At 40.9% G+C, this 20,196-nt stretch overlaps 1 protein-coding gene and 1 long non-coding RNA gene across 3 annotated transcripts in view; one reads left to right on the plus strand and one right to left on the minus strand.

Moving 5' to 3' along the window:
- Positions 1-11,445, plus strand: part of LOC143438553 (uncharacterized) — a 28,931-nt gene extending 17,486 nt beyond the window's left edge. Inside the window, exons 2-3 of the long non-coding RNA XR_013107309.1 lie at positions 5,051-5,184; positions 11,322-11,445. This is a non-coding gene — a long non-coding RNA (uncharacterized LOC143438553). The remainder of the gene's footprint in view (positions 1-5,050; positions 5,185-11,321) is intronic.
- Clvs1 (clavesin 1) overlaps positions 1-18,956 on the minus strand; it is a 181,553-nt gene extending 162,597 nt beyond the window's left edge. The window contains exons 1-2 of one of the 2 annotated variants that reach the window (XM_076924225.1): positions 18,787-18,956; positions 6,901-7,525 (exon numbers count right to left, since the gene is read on the minus strand). In XM_076924225.1, the coding sequence (XP_076780340.1) occupies positions 6,901-7,355 (455 nt within the window). In that variant the 5' untranslated portion in view covers positions 7,356-7,525; positions 18,787-18,956. Of the gene's footprint in view, positions 1-6,900; positions 7,526-18,523; positions 18,723-18,786 lie in introns of those variants that run through there. The other variant, XM_076924226.1, reaches the window with a different exon arrangement.
- Positions 18,957-20,196: the final 1,240 nt, after the last annotated feature.

Raw genomic sequence — 20,196 nt, forward strand, 5'->3', positions numbered from 1 at the left:
AGCAATGTTCTTCCATAGTCTCTCTTCCAGTTACTACCTTCACCCTCCTGCCTAAGCTCCTACCTTTTCTTCCCTCAATGGTAGACAATAATTAGTAAGGTAAAAAAATTTTTTTTACTCAAGGTTACTTTCAGTCATGGTGTTTATCACACAAGAGAAAATCAAACTAGTATATCAGAGATAAGGATTTTTAACCTTCGATCTTCTGGGCTTCTATAAGATTAGAGTAGAATATGGTGAAGGATTTTCTTTGTAGGCCATGAGGTCTTTGACACCAGAAGTGACTAACAATATTTCCTCACAATGTCCTTAGCGCTCTCCTGAATGTCTGCTTAGTCATCCCAAAATGGGCAGATGGGTTCCAGTGACAAGCTGTGTGGTGTGCTATTGTACCTAAAGAATTGGGGCTGAAATTTTTTTCTCATGTTAGCACCTTGCAGCTCTGTGACCTCAGCTAGATGATTTAACTTCTTTGAACTTTAATTTCATCCCCTGCTAGAAGGGTTATTGTTAGTGTCTACCCAAGAGCATTGCTTCTTAGCACGTAATAAGCACTTAATAAATACCCAGGAGTGCTTAGCTTTGTTCTTGGTCACTCTCATTCTCAGGCTCACCTCCAAACTTCTAAAGATTGTGGAATTGTTCACTGCCATAGGAATTCCTGGGTTGTTGTTGTATACAGAATAGAGGGCTAAACATTTTGCTGGATCTTTCTTTGAATAGCCTTTGGGATTTGGAGAACAGGGTTCACCTGACCCCAGTGAGATATCAAGCAGCTTCCCCAGTCCCACCTCTTTTTCTTTTCCTTTCTTCACAAGTGTTCAGCATGGATATGTGAGAATACGGCCTACCATTCAGAAAAATCAAGCTGCATAAGGCACAGAACCCCTGGAAGATGTAAAATGTTCTTGAATGCTTTTGTGAGAGCTGAAGGAAAGCCTCTGTCAGCTAGCTTATTTGTAGTTTTAAGAGGTACACCCAATCTATGGTCTCAGGATTTCAACCAGAAGAAAAAACTGACTTAAAACTCATCCCCCATGAGTCAGCCATCTTACACCCTCTGAACCCGGCACCTTCTCTACACCAGTTCTGGAGAGGTTGTTGCAGGTGGGCAATTACAAGTAAGGTTTGAGGGAGCTACTGTCTCTAGAAAATTCAACAAATTAAACTACTGCACAGTGTCAAGGAATAAGGAACAACTAAACACCTTTCAAGAAACCATACTGAATTAGAAGGCAACCATCTCTAAGCACAGACAATTCCAAGTGTCTTAGTGTGGATCTATCATCAGAAGGAACTATCATATCCTCATCTTCAACACCTGAACACCCATCTTCCTCAGATGATGTGCCTAGAGGAGATGACTGGGGTACTGCTGGGAGATGTGGTTCTTGAATAGAGCCCAGGACAGGAGGACTACATTGGGACCTTCAGGAAGCACAGCAGGCCAGACAATTGCAGCTATTCTGGTTGCTATAGAATGCATGAGGAATGCATTTTTACTTATCACATTAAAGAATAGCAAATCTATGGGGTCGGTAGCTACTCAGTCAGTAAAGTGCATGCTACATAAGCTTATAAACCTGGGTTCAGCACCCAAAACTCAGCTAAAAGCCAAGCATATTAATACAATTTCATAATCCTACTGCTGGAGAGTAGAAGACAGGCAGATTCATAGAGTTCACGGTGACGCCAACCTAACTGAAGGAATAAGCTCCAGGCTAAGTGAGAGGCCCTGGAGAGTGATCCAGGAAGAGCCCCAATGCTGACTTCTGACACACACATACATGCACATGCGCACGCGCGCACACATACACACACACACACAGAGACAGAGAGAGAGAGACAGAGAGAGACAGAGAGAAAGAGACAGAAAGAGCAGAGAGAGACAGAGTGATACAGAGAGATACAGAGAGAGACACAGAGAGAAATACAGAGACAGAGAAAGACAGACAGAGAGAGACAGGGATGGAGAGAGAGACAGAGAGAGAGAGCCTTGCAGAAGCTCCAATGGTATTTTTGAAACATCTAATAATGCCAAGGCTGAGTAATTGGTTCCAGATGTCTTTGGAATTAACTTGGAATGGAAGCTGTAAGCCTCAGCTTTTCCATGGGTGACTCACATTGCTCCCTGAAGAACACGGCACCATCACCTCCCAAACCCCTTTCATCACCATCAGTAAGTTAGTGATGCTCTGTCTCCCCAACAGCACTTAGCAGTAACTGAGAAAATGCCCTGGGAAATGCTTCGGAAAAATAAGACACTTGCAGCTGTATCTCGGTGTGTGTGTGTGTGTTGTTGTTACAGGGACTGGCACTGAAATAACAGTACACAATTTAATGAAGGCTCTTTCCTCAAGATAGCTGGCTTGACAGAGCAGAGCCATGCTGAGTCAAACCAGAAGAAAACAGACATGCTGTTTAAAAATGTTGATTTTACTAGCTATGTATTTTTCTCTTAAGTGTGAGTTTCTAAAGCATTTCATTGGAATATGACTTACTTTGAGTAAATTACTGAGGTTTTTGGTCCCTCTTTAAATTTTTCTCTACTTTCTCAGCTTTGCCCCAGCTTTGTGTCTTAAACCTTGCCTGGGACTTGCTAGTCTTCAGTATAGACCTTTTTTGTTCTGTATCTCATGATGTAAGGAGAAGCCGCCTGCTGGATGTTTGGCCTTCTTCTTGTCCCTATGTTTGAAGGCATTAATCAAGCTCCTCACCAGCTTCCTTTACTCTTTAGGAGTTGTCCAAATTTAAGTGTTTCTTACAGTGCCTCGACTTCCCTGAAGAAACGATATTTTGGGCTAGTTTTGAACTTGCTTGCTGATTTCTGAACCTTTAGCTGTGAGAGAGAATGATATTGACAGACGGATGTTCCCTACATCTCCATACATTCTGACTTGTAATAAGTTCATCTGTTGTGGTCCCCCATCCTAAAATCTGGGTCTGGAACAGCCGGTCTGCACAGTGTACTGTGGATGTGATTATGGTGTATTATAGGACTTGGGTTGTCTGGAGTCCCCTGATTGTTGTTCTTACAACCTATGATCAACAATAAAAAGAGGCCTTTAAACCATGTATATAAGAACAACAGAGCCTTCCACCCCAGTATAATTTTGGAGTTATGGTCTGTCATGGTTACCATTTTTACAGTTTTCCAAGTAGAAAATGTTGATAATTGTATAAAAGGTTTCTGTGTCTAGAAAGTATCTTTTGACCTGGTATGCCAGTGCTTTACCCGATCAGCTTATTTATTCTTAAGAAAGAAGTACTTCTGCACATCAACCAGTGTAAACCTGTGGTCACCACCCCTGCATTACAGGCGAGAGACTGCATGACATCCTAAGGCGTGGGATTTAAGGCTGCTGGAATTTAAGGTGGCCACCTGACTTCAGAGTTCGTCATTCAATCTCTTCTGCCTCCGGGACTCTCCCAAGATTGAGTTTGTCCTTGCAGCAGCCTGAGAGGCCTGATGTCTTATCCAGTTTCCACTTGAGAAATTGTGACTCCAGACAGTAAAACAATGGGGCCCAAGCTTAACTTTTGTTTTTGACTGAAGTAAAATCCAGGAATAAATAAGCATGTGCCTCTCGGTTTGTCTTACCCTCTGCAGCACCAGGGTCCTGACAGCAAAGGCTCACATGCAGATTTGTAGCTCAGAAAAAAAACAAAGACAAGAAATGGATTTTCTTTAGGGATCTTAGAGGGGCAGGTTGAGAAGTCTTGCTAAGGCTGCTATGAGATAAGGTGAGCCATCAGAGGAATCATTGAGTAAGGGCATCGCCTTGTTCCCAATGCACATCAAGTGTGTGCACTAGAATAACGACTCTGCTAGCTCTACAAGTGCTGGCCATGTTCACTAGCTGAATGATTATATGGTCTTTTTTTATTTAACTCACTCAGCTCAGCCTGACAGTTGCAGAAAGCACAGAAACTGCACAGATTTCCGCTCTCAGAGCTTCCACCTCTGGGCAAGACCAGCTTGAATTCTGGTAACTCAATTGCTATCGTGCCTCTGCTGTGACCTGCTCCCAGCTGGTCACTTTTATACATGGGTCAGGTCAAGATGGATGAAATTTTACATCATTTTAATAAATGTTAATAATCATCTTAATCTCAGTAAACCTTTCACGTGAGATATTCAAATCACTGCCTGATCATTTGACACCCCCCAGAGAGACGCAATCACGTTACAAGGCTGTGAGAATTTCTCTGGCCTTTTGGACCTCGTCTGGGCAGGGTCTGTGTGACAGGTATCTGGGGAAAACAAGCAGGTGCTTTAGTCAAGTGGGTGGATTACTTGCATGTATAATCCCACTCCTGCTTTGAAATCGTGTCCTCCTGGATCCAGTTCTAATTTATTTGCCATCTGTCTGCCATTATTTTTGAAGTCAGATTTTTAAAACAGTAGTGATAATACCAGAAGCCAGTGTCTGCTGAATGCTTGTCGTATGCCAAACAATGAACTTCAGTATGGCATTGCTATCTCCCACACCACATAAAGGCATTGCTTTTTCCTGTGCCTTACAGGAGAGGAATGAATCTGAAGGAGGCTACTTGCATATAACCACATGTGGGATGGTCATATTCATGTTCAAATTAGTTAGTTTGTATCTGGTTTAATGCCAAGTGGATAGACTTACCAATACCACTTTGTCAAAAGCAAAATGGTTTGGATAAAATTGTGTAGTTAGAAGAAAATTAGGTCATAGGACTATGAAAAAGAGGAGAGAAAAGAGATTATTCTTTTAAAGTTGAGCAAATGGGGAGCCTATAAAATGAATCTGGGAATCCCTTCTCATCCATCGGATGAGGCTGAATGGGCTTCTCACTCATGACTCATTAGAGCTAGAATCTTATTTTACACTTGAGGAATTCAAGGAACAGAGAAGGAAGTAACTTGTCCAAGGTTATCATAATCATAAACATTTTCATTATCTCCTCAGAGATTGGTTACCTCTTATTTCTTCACGACATATTTGGGGATATATACAGAGCAAATCTTAACACGAAATAAAACATCTTTCGATGGTTCATTTCTTTATATGAGCAGCAAAGCTCCGTGGTGCTCAGTGCACAGTTCGTCCTAGCAGATGGAAGCCTCAGAACACTGGCAATTTAGCACGATGACATCAGCATGATTATTCTCCAGAATCATCAAAAACGTCTGGTGTCCAGAGCCAAAATGTGAGTGTACCATTCTTTGGAGTAAGACTGTTTCCTTCTGTTTAGATGCCGAGTCTATGGCTCCTATGTCTCGGGAGCAATTATTGAGTAGAGCGTAGCATCTAGCCATTTATATACTGTGTCTTTATTGGACCATGACCTGCACATGGGTCTTCGCTAACAAAGACCACATGTTCTCATCATGGTCTCAAGTGCCTCAAACTCACACCTCTACTTGCTTGCTGATTCAATGATGGGTGAACTAATGTAAAATTCCATCTTTCTCATCAGCGGAACAATGTAAAGCAAGGCTCACCGTGAACTATAATGTGAACTTGATAAACATGATATCTATTCCGCATCACTATTAATGAGTCAGGTGAAGAGCTGACTAAAGTCTAGGCTGATTGTGTGGAGACGTTTGTGCACTTTTCCAGAGCCAGAAGGCTCTGCCTTGATTTATCAACCAGGAAATAGTCAATGACTGTGAAGCCTCCTCTGTACTTCTGCTATTTTTAGAGAAAGCAGTGGCACGAGGCAATAGAAAGACAGACCAGAAGTTCCTTTAAATAGCGTTGGGAAGGTTTTTGATATATTTTTCCATTAAGCATGTGTCTTCCCATGAGCATAAAATTTTCATCCATGATATTCTTGTGAAACCCCAGCCACAATGGATGTTCTAGCAAGGGGTTCCTTCCATTTCTCCCCAGTCAGCATTGACTGGTTATTATGCTACCCAGCAAAGGGATAAATCTACAAAAGGCATCATCTTCCCTGATCTTATGACACACAGAAGCATTACATAGCTGAGTTAATGACAACTGGCTCTCAAGTCACATAACCAGGACACGATTTCTGTTCTGGCTTCACTAGCTGTGTGACAGTGAATCCAGGTCCGTAACTTCACAGATTCTGGTGCCATCAAATGTGAAGTATGGGAAATGACAGGAACCTTTATAATCTTTATAAGTTCCTGTTTGGTTAGATGAGATTATACAAATAACCTGTAGAAAATGTGGTAAACACCCCCCCCCAAAAAAAAAGGTTATCTGCTGAGCAGTGGGGTCTTATATTTCTGTTATAATTGTTTTCATAAAATAATGTGAACCCAAACTTGGTCAATAGCGATGGGAGCAGAGAAGTGAATATACTGTGAATGATTTTTAAAAGAAAAGGTAGGGGTAGGTGGAATTCGAGAAGAAGTCAGATATTGAGACCAATGCCAAATATGATCCCATATTTTGACATGAGGGACTAGGTAGAGAGATGAAGAAGGATACATGGGAGTGTGGAGTTTGGGCTCTAAAAGGCACATTTAGCAAGGGAGCTCATTTGTATGGAAAATCTGCCACACAGAAGAGCAGAATATTACATTTACAGAGAGCATCCACAGGACAATTTTATGTGTGGAAACCAATCTAGCAAATCTATTTTGTTGCTTTTTTGTTTTTGTTTCTTGTACTGTTGTTGCTAAAGGTGATAATGCCAAAGAGAATACATGGGCCTTCTAGTACATCGGCTTTGAATTTATTAAAATTAATGACCCTATTCGATGAGTGAAATGTCCAGTACAACTAAGAGGCTATGATTCTCTTGTAGTCTTATTTTGGAGTGACATTATACCTGGGTCTTAAAAACACGTGGAATGAATTTTGACCTGCGAAGCAATAGAACCCCAGCATGCAGTGATGATGCTATGACAAAGCCAAGCCAAGTAAAGACACTATCTACATTTACCTACTCTGATCCCAATTGGCAGCAAACAGCAGGAGAATCTTCCTGCCATAGTGGTCACGATTTTCCAGCACTCCCGGGAATCCATCGATCAAAGCCCTCTTAATCCCGGGATCATCTGCCTTAAAGTTTTTAAACATGTCCAGATTTAGCTGGCGGTACTGAAAGTACTGGGCCAGGAGTCTGAAGGCATCGGCTTGGTGAAACTTCCTGGCTCGGAGAAATCGCAGGATGAAGGCATCATCTGTACGTAAAAACCCAATGTCTGGCCTGGTGATGATCATGTCTCTGACCTGTTGAATGTCCTGATGTAAAACATCTGGGTTTTCATTCAATTCCAGGCGAGCTTTCTCTATAGTGTCTGGACTGAGCCCAGCCTGTAAATGTGTCATCTTGGCCAAATCTCCTTCCCAAGCACTTAAGCTCTGATGTTTGGGAAAAACAGAAACTGGTCCCATTCACATGGAAGTGTGCTGAATCTGTGGCCCATTCGATGCCACTCCTACAAGACTGCTCCCAAAACAGACAGGTACAGAGTCTTCTTTCTATCCTTGGAAAACAGCAGGACATTCAGGCCCTATGTGGTGGTGGCCATCCAAAAGAGAAGGAAAACTGAAGCCATTGCTTACTGAAAAACATAAAAGAAACAAGAGAAACAAGATGAAGCAGAGAATATCCAGGCAAATTAATTAAAACCTAGATGGAAAAGAATTTATTTCTCTTTAGATGAATATATACCTTGTAACTAAGCACATATAATCCTTAAGATAGGACATTTGGCCTTATTATTCACAACTTGAATGGTTAATATACAAATATTTGAAATACATTCACAAAGTTTTTGGTTACAGTGATTGACTCCTTAAGATAATGGTCTGTGGTCAAATTAGCAATAGAGCAATATTTTATTAATGAATGGTTTTTTGTTGATGATGTTAAAGCATGCTTATGAGGTTGTTCACGGGCCTAGATACAGCAGAAATACCATGGCTGCTGTACAATTGAGTATTTACCATTAGTCTTATTTCTCAAACAAGTATCTCAGACATAAATCTGTTCCTTACATCTTTTAAAGGCAGCCCTTCACAGCTTGAGAATACGAAAGGCCATGCTAACCTAACACTAAGGTGCCTAGTTAATGGAAAGAATATTGCCACAGGCTGGGTTGTGCCAGACAAGTTCAGGGCTGGAAGACTGACCTTCAAGAAGGACATTCTGAGCCATGAGAAAGGTTGTCAGGCTCGTGTGGGTTTTGTTGTTTTGACTTCTTCCACCCCTGCTAAGAAACCACAGGCACCCAAGCCTCTCAATCTGCTCTCTACCTCACCCATATGGGCTTCTAAATCCATCCATTTTCTATTGTCCTGAGATACTGTTTTACCTAGGAAAATAATAGAGTTTTGATTATCATCTTATTTCTCCATATAAATGATAAACAAAAGAAAAAAATCACTTATATCTTTTGAAACTTTCTTTCTGCCCTTCCATGTGCACTTCCTTCCTCCAATCCATCCCTACACTCACCACGATCTTAGACATTCCGAACAACATCTTCTCTCCAAAAAACCAAAGATGGAAGTATCACTGTTATAGACACATAGGCACTAATGACACAAGCTAGAGTCATCTGACAGGAGGAACGTCAACTGAGAAATTCTTTCCATAAGATCAAGCTACAGGCAAGTCTGTACAGAATTTTCTTTGTTAGTAATTGATGCAGGAGGACCTAGGCCACTGTGGCTAGGCCCACACCTAGGCTGATCATCCTGGGTGCTCTAAAAAAGCAGGCTGAGCAAAGCATGAGAAAAAAGCCAGTAAACATCGCCTTCCATGACCTCTACATCAGCTCCTGCCTCCAGGTTTGTGCTTTCTTTGAGTTCATGCATTCTTTGAGTTCCTGCCTTGGTTTCCCTCAATGGACTGTGATTCGGGATGTGTAAGGCAAATAAATCCTTTCTTCACCAGGTTGTTTAGTCCATTGTGTTTTATCACAGCAGTAGTAACCCTGGCTAAGATAGACACTAACAATGAAGATGCCGGATCAAACATGAACTGGAAGGGTACGAAGCAATCCACACAGTACTGGATGGCACTCATGTTGCTACATCCAAAAGACAATTCTCAGTTTCCAGTTTAGGTGATATCCATTAGTATTGGACACCAAACGTTTCCTTCTTAGACCATCTTCTCCTTCCCTCATTCCTTTCTCTGTCCACATGCCCTGGCCATCCCTGCCCCTAGCTTCTTGCCTTTCCCTGCTCATTCTTCTCCCTCTGTGCAAGCCAATACCAGAATTTTCAGGATCCTGCCCCATGATCTGTCTACCTGCAGGCAAATAGCTTCCATCCCTCGCTTTCTTCTGATCTCCAGGCTCCTCATTTCATTGCTGACTGAGCATCTTCCTGCAGATAACTTAATACTACAAACACGTTATGCTCAAAACTGAACTACTCATATTCCCCATCCTGAATTTGATCCTCCAGCTTCACCTCTTAGTGAATGACCACTCCCATGAAGTTTCACATACTGGAAACCTGAAAGCCATCTCTTGTTATGCCCTCTCCTTCACCATCCACTACCAGGCAGTCACAGGTTTACTAGCTCTCAAATCTTCCCATCTTTCCAGATCCATGGTTGCTGGCATAACTGAGACCAACACCCACTCCAGTGTTTAGATTGGAAACAGGCTTTCTACTGTGGCCTTTGCTGCCAATTTATTTTCTGCATTCCCATTACTTTCTGTATTACTACTGAAATAAACTCATATCGCACTGTGAGTAACATCCATTATTAGTCTCCAACTCCTCTTCATTCTTCAGAACTCAATCTGAAAGTAGCTCTCCCCCAGGAAACCCTTCCCAACCTTCAGAAATCAGATGATACACACACATTTAACTATACCATGTCTTATCAGCATCTTTCCTTCTCCCTTTTATTCAGAATCGTCTGTAAAAGGAGAGCATCTATTATTGACCTGTGAATTCTCAGTATATGTGACAAAAGACGGTCAGATCTGTGAGCAAAGAAGTTCATTGTGACCACTGACATTTTCCTAGTGCCTAGGACAGTATTCATGATGCAGCAGATGCTACCAGTTACACAAGCATCAATAAAAAACAACAGTTAAAATGCTGTTTTTATAAGTCAGTGGGTCTCCCACATCTGGGGCAGGCTAGTTTTTCTTAAAGCCTTCTAGCTAACCTTTAATTCCCTCCCTTATCTCTAAAAAAATCCCCTCCTCCTTCCCCCCCCCCCAGAGAATTTCCTCTTTACTTCAATCCTGGTCTCACTGAAGCATTCTGGGTAATGTTCACAGTTCCAAGCCAAGGAGCGCAGCACTAAGAGCACAGCGCATAGGAACAGCTTGTTCCCTGAAGAAGATTTAAAGCTGCTTTGGAGCAAGTTACTTACCTCACAGTCCAAGGAACTCAACAATGTTTCCCAGATAAATTACTGTGGGTTCAAGGGGAGAATTGAGGTTGCATATTTCATGCTCTGCCTCCATACACAGCTATGCCTCCGATCTATAATATCTGAAATAAATTTGCTCCAATCTACATCTTTATTCTGTGCTCAGCATGCAGTAGAAGCATCTAGTGAGAACAGTCCAGCCAGGGTCACTGGATTTCATGCTTAATATGATATATATATATTTCATTAAAGGTAAATCCTTCATCCTGGAATCCTGAACCAACTGCTATTTAAATAACACCAATCAATGCTAGTTAGGGCACAAGAAAAGCTGTATAAAGGATGTTTATCACAATGTGGCATTTCCCATCAACCACAGGCTTGTGTTCTCACTGGACTTGTCTGAATTATGATAGGTTACATTGGACTTGATGTCCTACTCATAGGTGAAAGTGGTTTACTTTCCTGGTAACTCATAATAATGATAATAGCTATAATTCATTATTTATTATTGTTGTATTTATTATGTCCCAGACACTCACACAGTCTCTTTATATACTACATTTTAGAACGACCAGACAAAATGAGTAGAATTTAAGACTCAAAGAAATTAAATATCTTGCCAAGAGATAGAAACGGGATGACAGTCCAAATAATGTCTCTGGGCTATGTTCTTCATTCATGCGCTGGTTTGCCTCTGCTGTGTAGCAGAGGTTTGAGTATCTGCTACTTAACATCTGCTTGACATTCCTCTCAGTGCTCCAGATCTCCACTCTACTTCCCTCATATCTCTTCCATACTAACCCTTCTGTGAGCCCAAATCTGCCTCTGAGTTCCCAGGGTTCCTTGGACAGCCTTAGACAGTGCTGTACCTTACAGATAGAGACCCACTACCTCTATCTTCTTTTTAACATTGGGAAGTGGCTGGAGCTATTTAGGATTCAATTGACTGTGCCTTTCCAGCTATCACTAATAGTTTGTTCTACTCTCTTTTTCCTTTGCCAATATAACAGATCAAAGACCCTGCCATAGTCTCGGAAAGACTCACCCTTTACCACGCCTCAGAGATGGCCAAGCCTAGCACCAACAGTGAAGTCTACTCAACAAGCAGAGAGGGGGGCTTTCATCAGGTGCAGAAAACAGCTCTCCCGGTGCTACAGGGTTGCTCATGGCTTTGTATTCTGAAAGAGGAGTATCTCATCTCTTGGGAGGTCAAGCTAGAATGCTTGTGCTTATAGACTGTGAAATTTTCTAATAAACTAGAAATTTGGGTTGCGTTTTTTTTGGATAAATAAGGAGAAAAGGAAGTCTCTACTACTAGGAGTTTAAATGTCTGACAGACATAGATTCCAGAAAAGCATTTCATCTCAATTAAGACAAAAAGAAATCTATGTACATATTTTCTCGTACACAAGCCAGTCTTAAGGAAGTGGTTTATAAGTGCATGGCTTATTTTTATCTGTATGAAGAATAACAAAAAAGTATCCTAGTGAAGTAGAAATTTTCAAGTCTAACCTATTTCAGGTTCTTGATCACTGATTATTCTCATGTATTTTATTATCATCTTCAGAAACCCATATTAATACCTGGAAGATATCAGCACAATCGGAGCAATGCCCTCTCTAAAAGTGTGTAACATGTCAAAGCATTTTACATCAATTATCGTTTCCTTTGTTACAATGTGTCAAAGAAAGGTAATTTCCTGGAAAAAAAAACCACTAAGGTAAAATCATGAGAATGAGATAACTGAAGATGCTTATGAAATGAAAAAAATCTATCTGCCATTAGCTGTGTTCTTGTTAAAATCGTAATTATGTTGTCTCCCAATAAATAAAAGATGTTGTGATGTACACTAGCTTAAAGTAGAATAATGAGTTAGTGGTGGCATGGGAAAAGACAAATACTTGTGTTTGCTTGTTATGTGCCAAGAGGTTTAACATCACATTATCTCATTTCCAGCCAATCTCTCAAGTCAAGTTATTAACTATTAGGTGAAAGACTGAGACTGAGCGCTTAGACCAAAATGTGGATACACACACACACACACACATATAGATATAACAAGCACTTGATACTGCAAATTACCTGTCTATGTTTTGTTCATGGCTATCCATTAACTCTGAGGAGTTGCCATCTTTAACAACACATTCTTTGTAGCTGCATCCTAACACTCACACACTCATTAACACAAACACACGCACGCATTCATGCACTCACTTGTTTACACACACTCACTCATATTTACTCACTCACACACTCATCAAACACTCACACAACTCACTCACTCACACAGTCACAAAGTCAGCCACACAATTACACACTCGCTCATTCACACACACACTCACATTTACTCTCTCATGCACACTCACACACTCATTCACACTCTCACACACATTTACACACTAACACACTCACTCACACATCCAGTCACACATACACACACACAGTTGCACACTTACACATCAGGTATGAAGTGTGGAAAGGGAATATTGTCATGATCAGACAGATAATGTCTGTAAAACCTCACTAGGCATGGTGACTAAACTTTCAATCACAAGATTCAGGAGACTGAAGCAAAAGGATTATGAATTTGAGGCCAACCTGAGTTACAAAATTATACCCTGTCTCAAAAACAATAACAACAGAACTTACAAAACTTTAATATTTAATATTTAATATTTAATATTTAATATGGACACAAGTTACTAATAAATAAAGCTTTAGAGTAGTGTGACAGAAGTCACACTATGTACTCAAGGCTTTGATCCCTTTGTCTTCATAATGAGAGAAGTCCTACAAACCACACCAACCCGGTGAAAATCCAACAACTGCAAAGACCCATTTCAAAGATTGACACATTCTGAATGTGTAATTAACAACCCCTAGGCTTGAAGTGTGGGTTCTGCTAACAATAAGGGAACATGTTAGCATTCTGGAAAGATCTCAGAATTGCCCAGAGAAAGAAGTTTTGTTCAGTATGATTGTAAACATTGCTTTAAATGGTCCAGCATCATCTACTTTGACTTCACTTGGTATAAAAATTCCTTGCACTGGGTGTGGTCAAGGATCAAAGCCTTGAGTACATATGTTGCTTCATGCAGACTTTCATCAAATACTTGCCAACTTTCAGATAGGAATTCTCCCTAGCAGAGGTGGGGAGAGTTTGGAAGGACAGAGGGGAGACCTTTAATCATCAGAAAGTGTAGCTGTAGCATGATCAGAATTTAACCCTGGCTCACTGTCAACATTCCATCACCTTTAGCTCAACCCTAACCCAGAGCTTACTCCTGCCCCATAAATATTCATCGTGTAGATTCCCTTGAATCCTTTTAAAATAGCAACCAAACACAGTCATGTGCTTCCATTTACTCCCACTCTAGAGAAAGGTTAAAAGTAAATTGGAAGGAGTTCCAACAACGTGGAGACACTGAGAACTTCTTACCCAAAATAGATGCCAGGTCAAAATGAAAATAGACTAGGCCTCAGGTACATTAGAGCAATTTGGCAGACAGTTGACTCCTAAATTCTAAAACAATCTTTTGTCATCTTTCATGGTTTTAGTTTGCTGTGTGACAATGCAAAAGGGGGCTAGGCAAGCTGGAAGACAGTAGAGTTTCTTTCTGCCTCTACAGCCTTAAGGTGGGAGAGGGTACATTTCTCTTTCTAATCTTGTGGAAAAAGTGCATGGGGGAGAAGGTTATAGACATGTGGAAAATTCAACTGAAATGTCCTCATAGGATGTTGCTCTCCTGCCATAGGCTGTCTCAAGCAGTTGGCATTCCGTATCCAAAGTGAATCAGTCCTGTTTTGTAGGCATATCTCTGCGAAAGGAAGAGAGGAGGTAGAAATGCTTGACTGTTTTGTCTTAAAGGAAAAAGGTGTTTCTCCAAATGGACTCCATTATTTGAGAAAAATAATCTAGAGGCATATGAAAGATGAGGCTCCCCAAATTGCCTCTTTCACTCTGCTTTTCCAGGACGTCTATGTAACTGACGCTCTTCTTACGGATGTAGGTAGGACAACAATGGGCCCAGCAAGGATCAGAATGAAGAAAACTGCCAGGAGAAAGTAGAATGGAGAAAGTTGCTCTGGAGTTGGATGAGAGGAAAGAAAGAGCCCCCACAGCTTCCCCCCTCAACTGACCTTGGAACTTCCTCAGAAGTTGGAATGGTTTGCCTTTCATTGTAGTTAATGGCCATTACTAATTACACCTGATGTTATGAAATTTAAATAAGAGGATAACTGGTGTCCTACCTTCTTTGAGGGAGGTCCAGTCATCATGTTAAGTGAAATATGCCAGACGCAGAAAAACAAATACTATGGTTCCCCTCACTTATAAGAGACAAAAAACATTGATTTGGTAGAAGAGAAGAGTGGTAGAGGCACAAAGGGGAGGAAGGATGGAGAAGAAGAGAGGCAAGTACCAGGACATTGCTAGACTTAGCAACAAGCTCCATCATTTCAGAGCACTGTGGGTCAACTACAGTTTACAATGGCTATATATCTTAAAACCAGCAGAAAAGTAGATTCTCAATACAAGGAACTGACAATTAATCTGATTTGGTCATTGAACAGTATATACATTCACTGAAAGTTCACACTGTGTCCCACAGATATGTGTAATTATTATGTATCAATCAAGAATTTCACCAAAGGTAGCTCATTAATTAGTATCAGACTCATAACTTCATAGGTTCCTGGGAACACAGACTACTGAGAAGCACCCCTAACTCACTGACTGAGCAATAAAATCAGACCTGAGAAGCAATGACCTCAAATTGCTGGGATGGATGACCTGTCCCAAAGCAAATCTCAGTGTCTGTGGACAGCAGAACCACAGTAATAGAGAAAAAAAAAAAGCATGTCACTAGCATATCTGTTCACATGGGCAATGGCTCCCAGGGAGCTTATTATGTCACCCTATAAATTACATCCACCTACCATATAGCACCTAAAAATGAGGAAAGGGGAAGAAAGAAAGGATGGGAGAAAGAGAATATGAAAGGCAAAAATAGGAAAAGGAAGAGGGATGGGGAGAGAAAAAGGAAGAGGGAAGGAAGGAGGGAAAGAAGAGAGGAAGAGAGGGAAATAAGGAGAAGTAACAAGAATGAAAACAATAAAGTGTGAAAAAATGTCAGATGACTCCATTTTGAGAAGTTTGCTTATAAAGCCTGTTAATTTGAGGCCCTCCATTTTCCCTTGGTCTACGGCTTTGTTCCTGTTTCTTCCAAATCTGTAAAATTCAGAACACCAAGTAACCTATGCATGTGACACACATATAGGTATGGACGTTTACATAATACCATTTGAGCAATAATAGAATCTGAATTGAGGCAGTGCTATTTTAAGAAACAGAAATGGGCAAGGGATAACTAGATATCTGGATGATATCTAAGAATCAGAGATTCAGCCGTTAGAACCCAGGATACAGAGAACCTCACCCTGAAACATTCTTCCTTGCACAGAAGTCAAGCTGAACAAAAGTACCTGAGAAATTAGTCTACCACAAAGGTCATTTTTCATTTGTCCTGACATAGAGCAAGTCCACAGAAAATAAACAGCACAGGGTGACCGGATGAAGAAAAATGAGAGAAGGTGGAGGAATAATGAACTTATATCTGAATACATAAAGGTTCTTTATGGGGCAGACAGTGTCTGGCCAGCTGGTTTATACATCCAGGTGAACCAAACTTTAAGCCAAGAAAAACTTGGATTGGAAATAAAGTCCAGTTTTCTCTAAAGTGATGCAGCATTTGGGCTCATGACAGTTACAGACTTGTGGTCATTCACACTGTGGGTCCCCTCTTAAAGCTTCATTCCAGGGAAATCTGGACCAGTGATAATGATCTAAACAGTGACCATTTGGGAAAGGGTATAAGAAGGGAGGTTAATATATCCATACAGGCTCCAGGATTTTTATCTCTGTGCTGCTTGTCACCTCCTCTGTCCCGGCCACAGTGTCACAAGAGCAGAGAAGATCAAAGCCAGCCAGAGTCCATTTGTGAAGGGTGGTTCTGCAGCAACAGAGTTTCTGAAGTCAAGGGTAGATTTCTCAGAGATAATAAGTTGTTTCTATTATCAAGCCCAAAGATGTAAGCAGACATAATCAGTTCTAAGAGTTCAAGATTTCATGTTTTAGGAAGTGGACACTCAGATTCTAAAATTCTGTACCCTCCCACAAAGAGAGCACTGTGCTGGAAAACAAAATGTTTCCTTTTACCTTTAAATCCATTTTTAAATGAGAAAGTCTTGTTCTTATCAACATGAAAGATAAACAGCCCTAACTAAAAAAAAAAATGTATGAAAGCCACAGTAGTCACACTCTATAAAAATAAATAAGCTTGGCATATTTCAGACAGGGAGGAGAAGCATTGCGTCTGAGACAGGTGCCTGTAAATCTCGCTGAAGCAGCCCTGCTTTGAAACCTCAACCGCCTCAGGAAATTGCATTAAGCACAGGAAGACAGCATCTTTGGAAGCTTTGTATTCCGGGCCTGTGTTTCTGGTGAGGCAGCTCAAATTGGCAACACGTATACATTTTTCCAACCTCCTGGTCTGGATCATTGTTTGCTCACAGATAAGGGAGTTTTAAAAAGTCTTTCCCAGAGACTTGAGAGCCCCTGGTTGTTGTGCATACTATCAGTCTAAGGACAGTAGGTAGGTGACTAAATGCAATATGCTTTGCCAAATATTTTCATGCTTTGAGCTTTAAAAATGAGTAAAATTTTGAGACAAATAGAACTGAGCCTAAGTTCATATAATTAGTAACAGTAAGTAAACTTTTGTCATGACGTGACTAGTCCTCATTCATAAAGATTATTGAGCATGAATTTTTGCACAAAGCTTCTTCCAGAACATATCTGTTTGTGAGTCTCTTTACTTTTGGGTGGTGCCTCTAAAGATAAGCAAGAACAAAACTAGCTTCAATATCTCTTCTCCAGGAGACAGATTAAATACACAAGGGTACTGTTGAGTTAGGCTTTCTGTGCTTTGGTTTAAATGTTCTTGTGAACAGTGACCTGACTACATTTCTACTAAGATACCACACATTTAAATTAAGATCCTGAATTTATCTTGACCAAAACAATAAAAATATACAAAACAAAAACAGCAGCAAAAGAAACTACAATACTTGGCAGTTCAGTAAAAATCAGTTCAAAGAGTCCCTTTCAATACACTTGTTTATGACAGATGCAAGCACTTGTTTGCTGTACTTTGTTAGCTCTTATAAAGCAAATGATCCTGGTTAAATCAAATAGGTGCCATGACCTAGGACTGGACCATCAGGTCCAAATTAATCGGCTATTTGAAAGGTGTTTCAACTCCCCATAAGCTTTGATAGGAACGATAGCACTGTAAAGCAGAGCCAGGCAAACCACAGTTACATAAAATGCCTTTTCAATTTCTGCACTCTATTACCCTTTACTATTTATAGGAAAATGGTGTTATCGCCTGATTACTGAGAAAGCACACAAAAATCTCATCTTCCAAATCTGAGCCAGTCCTTGACTAGTAATGAACAAAGCCAGGCCATCTGCTCCGAATATCATTACCACTTTGGTCATTTGGGCAAAGGATATATCTGTTCTCCTTCCAGGAGAGGTTTAAGACTGGGTAATTGAAGTAAGTAGACAAGAAAAGGAGACGTTTGAGCAAATAGAATTTCCTAGTGAAAGCCTTATTCGTTAGGTTCTTACGACCATCATTTTTAATTTTCATTTTGGCCACAGAGTTAACCTTTGGGGTTCTCATTTTATAGAACAGTTCGATAAAAACTTAATTTCAGAGTTTCTACGGTAAATGCTTAGGAAGAAAAACAGCCATGTGGGTGCTGTGAGTCACCCATCGCCCCCACCCTGCTTCCTGGTGACTCTCCATTGGAAAACCAGAATATCGGGGCTGAGCTAACATTTCTTCCTGGAATCACACTATGCCTCAGGCCATGTTAATTTCCTGAACTAAACAGTCTCTAATCTGCTGAAAGGCAGCTGGCTAACTGCTGGTGTCTGGCAAGTCCCCATCTGTCCTTTTGCTGAGGTCTCTTCCTGCTGCCTCCACTTCCCCTTTCTCTCAAGCAGGCGGCTCTCTTTGTTTTCAGGGGTCTCTCCACCTGAACTTTCCCTCCTATGCCTGAGAACTTGAGCTCTTTCCTCTCTACCTTGCGGACCTCAGGCTTTGTCTAAGTGACAAGACACAGTTGTGTGGACTGTAGTTACCGCGCCGGTGGTGGTGGAGATGATGACGGCGATGGTGGAGATAGGGTGCTGATGGCTGGGGAGCGCAGGCTGTGCGGCGTGGCAAGAGGATGGACCGCGGAGGCGGTGAAGAGTGGGGTGCAGAAGGGATGGAGTGCAGTGGGATTGCAGATGGGAGCTGTCCACGCGCCGAAGTGCTGAAACGCCGCAGCCATGGCACCGCTAGAGCGGGGACGGGCGGGGAGGCGCTGCGAACACAGAAGGAAGAAAAAGGCAACAAATACCTTCACACCGCCGCCCAGGCTTGCTTTGAGAATGTGTTTCTGCAGGTGTCCTCGCGGCTGAACTGGGTGGGTGAGATCCCCTATCCTGGCAGTTGGAGCTCAGATTTCTCTAGAAAGCTGTGAATGAGAGCCGGGCTGCACGGGGCTGTGATTTGGGTAGGAGGCGTGTGCGCCAGAGACTGTCCTTCTATACCAAGCCTGGCTTTCCCCTGGGTCCTAAATGCCTCCGCAGGTTGGTCTCACCCATTCCAGCAGTACAGTATTAAGGATTGTTGTAATCTTTTAACAACTGGGACAAAAAGTACTGGAAACAATCACTCTCCACATTTAAAGCAGACTCTTTTAGGCAGGTTATTTCTAGTTCCAGATCCAGTGGTATATAAACCAGACAAATGGTAAAGCATCATTTGCCTACGGAAAAATAATTATTTTTATTAGCAAATGACATTCAGAAAATGGACTGTTGGAAAAGGCTCAAATTAAGGCTCTATCTTTCAAAAATAAAGACAGGTAAGTTAAATCTGACTGTGAAAATTAAAACATTTAACAAACAAGTACAACATGTGTATTTTAAAAATGATCTCGGGCTATGAAACATTTTCTAAGCAGAATAATAAAAGAGATCACAGGAAAGAGGTCAACAAAATGAATGCATAAAATATTTCTTAATCTCAAAGATTGTGCATGTAAATTATCACTTGGAGAAATCACAGAAAATAATGTGTTTCATACATAGCTATTTTGTAATAAAAAGAAAAATGCTGAAGAACCAACAAACATTGTAAAAGTCAATCTCACCACTAAAAAGCAATGCATAATTTAATAAAGCACCAAAGACATGCTAGAGGAAGAAAGGTGATAGAGAAACAGAGATGAAAGAAAGAAAGAAAGAGAGAGAGAGAGAGAGAGAGAAAGGAAGGAAGGAAGGAAGAAAGAAAGAAAGAAGAAAGAGAGAGAGAGAAAGGAAGGAAGGAAGGAAGGAAGGAAGGAAGGAAGGAAGGAAGAAAGAAAGAAAGAAAGAAAGAAAGAAAGAAAGAGAGGAAGGAAGGAAGGAAGGAAGGAAGAAAGAAAGAAAGAAAGAAAGAAAGAAAGAGAAAGGAAGGAAGGAAGGAAGAAAGAAAGAAAGAAAGAAAGAAAGAAAGAAAGAAAGAGAGAGAGAAAGGAAGGAAGGAAGAAAGGAAGAAAGAAAGAAAGAAAAGCAATAATGTATGGTTTGGGATAAAAACATTTAAATCCACACAATATCCCATATCCTAAGATATTAGTGAGAAAGTGTAACCTTCCTACAGACTCACTTCAAAATGTATTTCAAGGTCCAAAAATGTATATGATATACAGTCTTCTAATTCTACTCAGCAATTTGTGTAGGTACTTAAGCATATAAATTTCATTTATGATCAGAGAAATGAT

The sequence above is a fragment of the Arvicanthis niloticus genome, chromosome 25 (assembly GCF_011762505.2).
Source record: "Arvicanthis niloticus isolate mArvNil1 chromosome 25, mArvNil1.pat.X, whole genome shotgun sequence".
NCBI classification, from domain to species: domain Eukaryota; kingdom Metazoa; phylum Chordata; class Mammalia; order Rodentia; family Muridae; genus Arvicanthis; species Arvicanthis niloticus.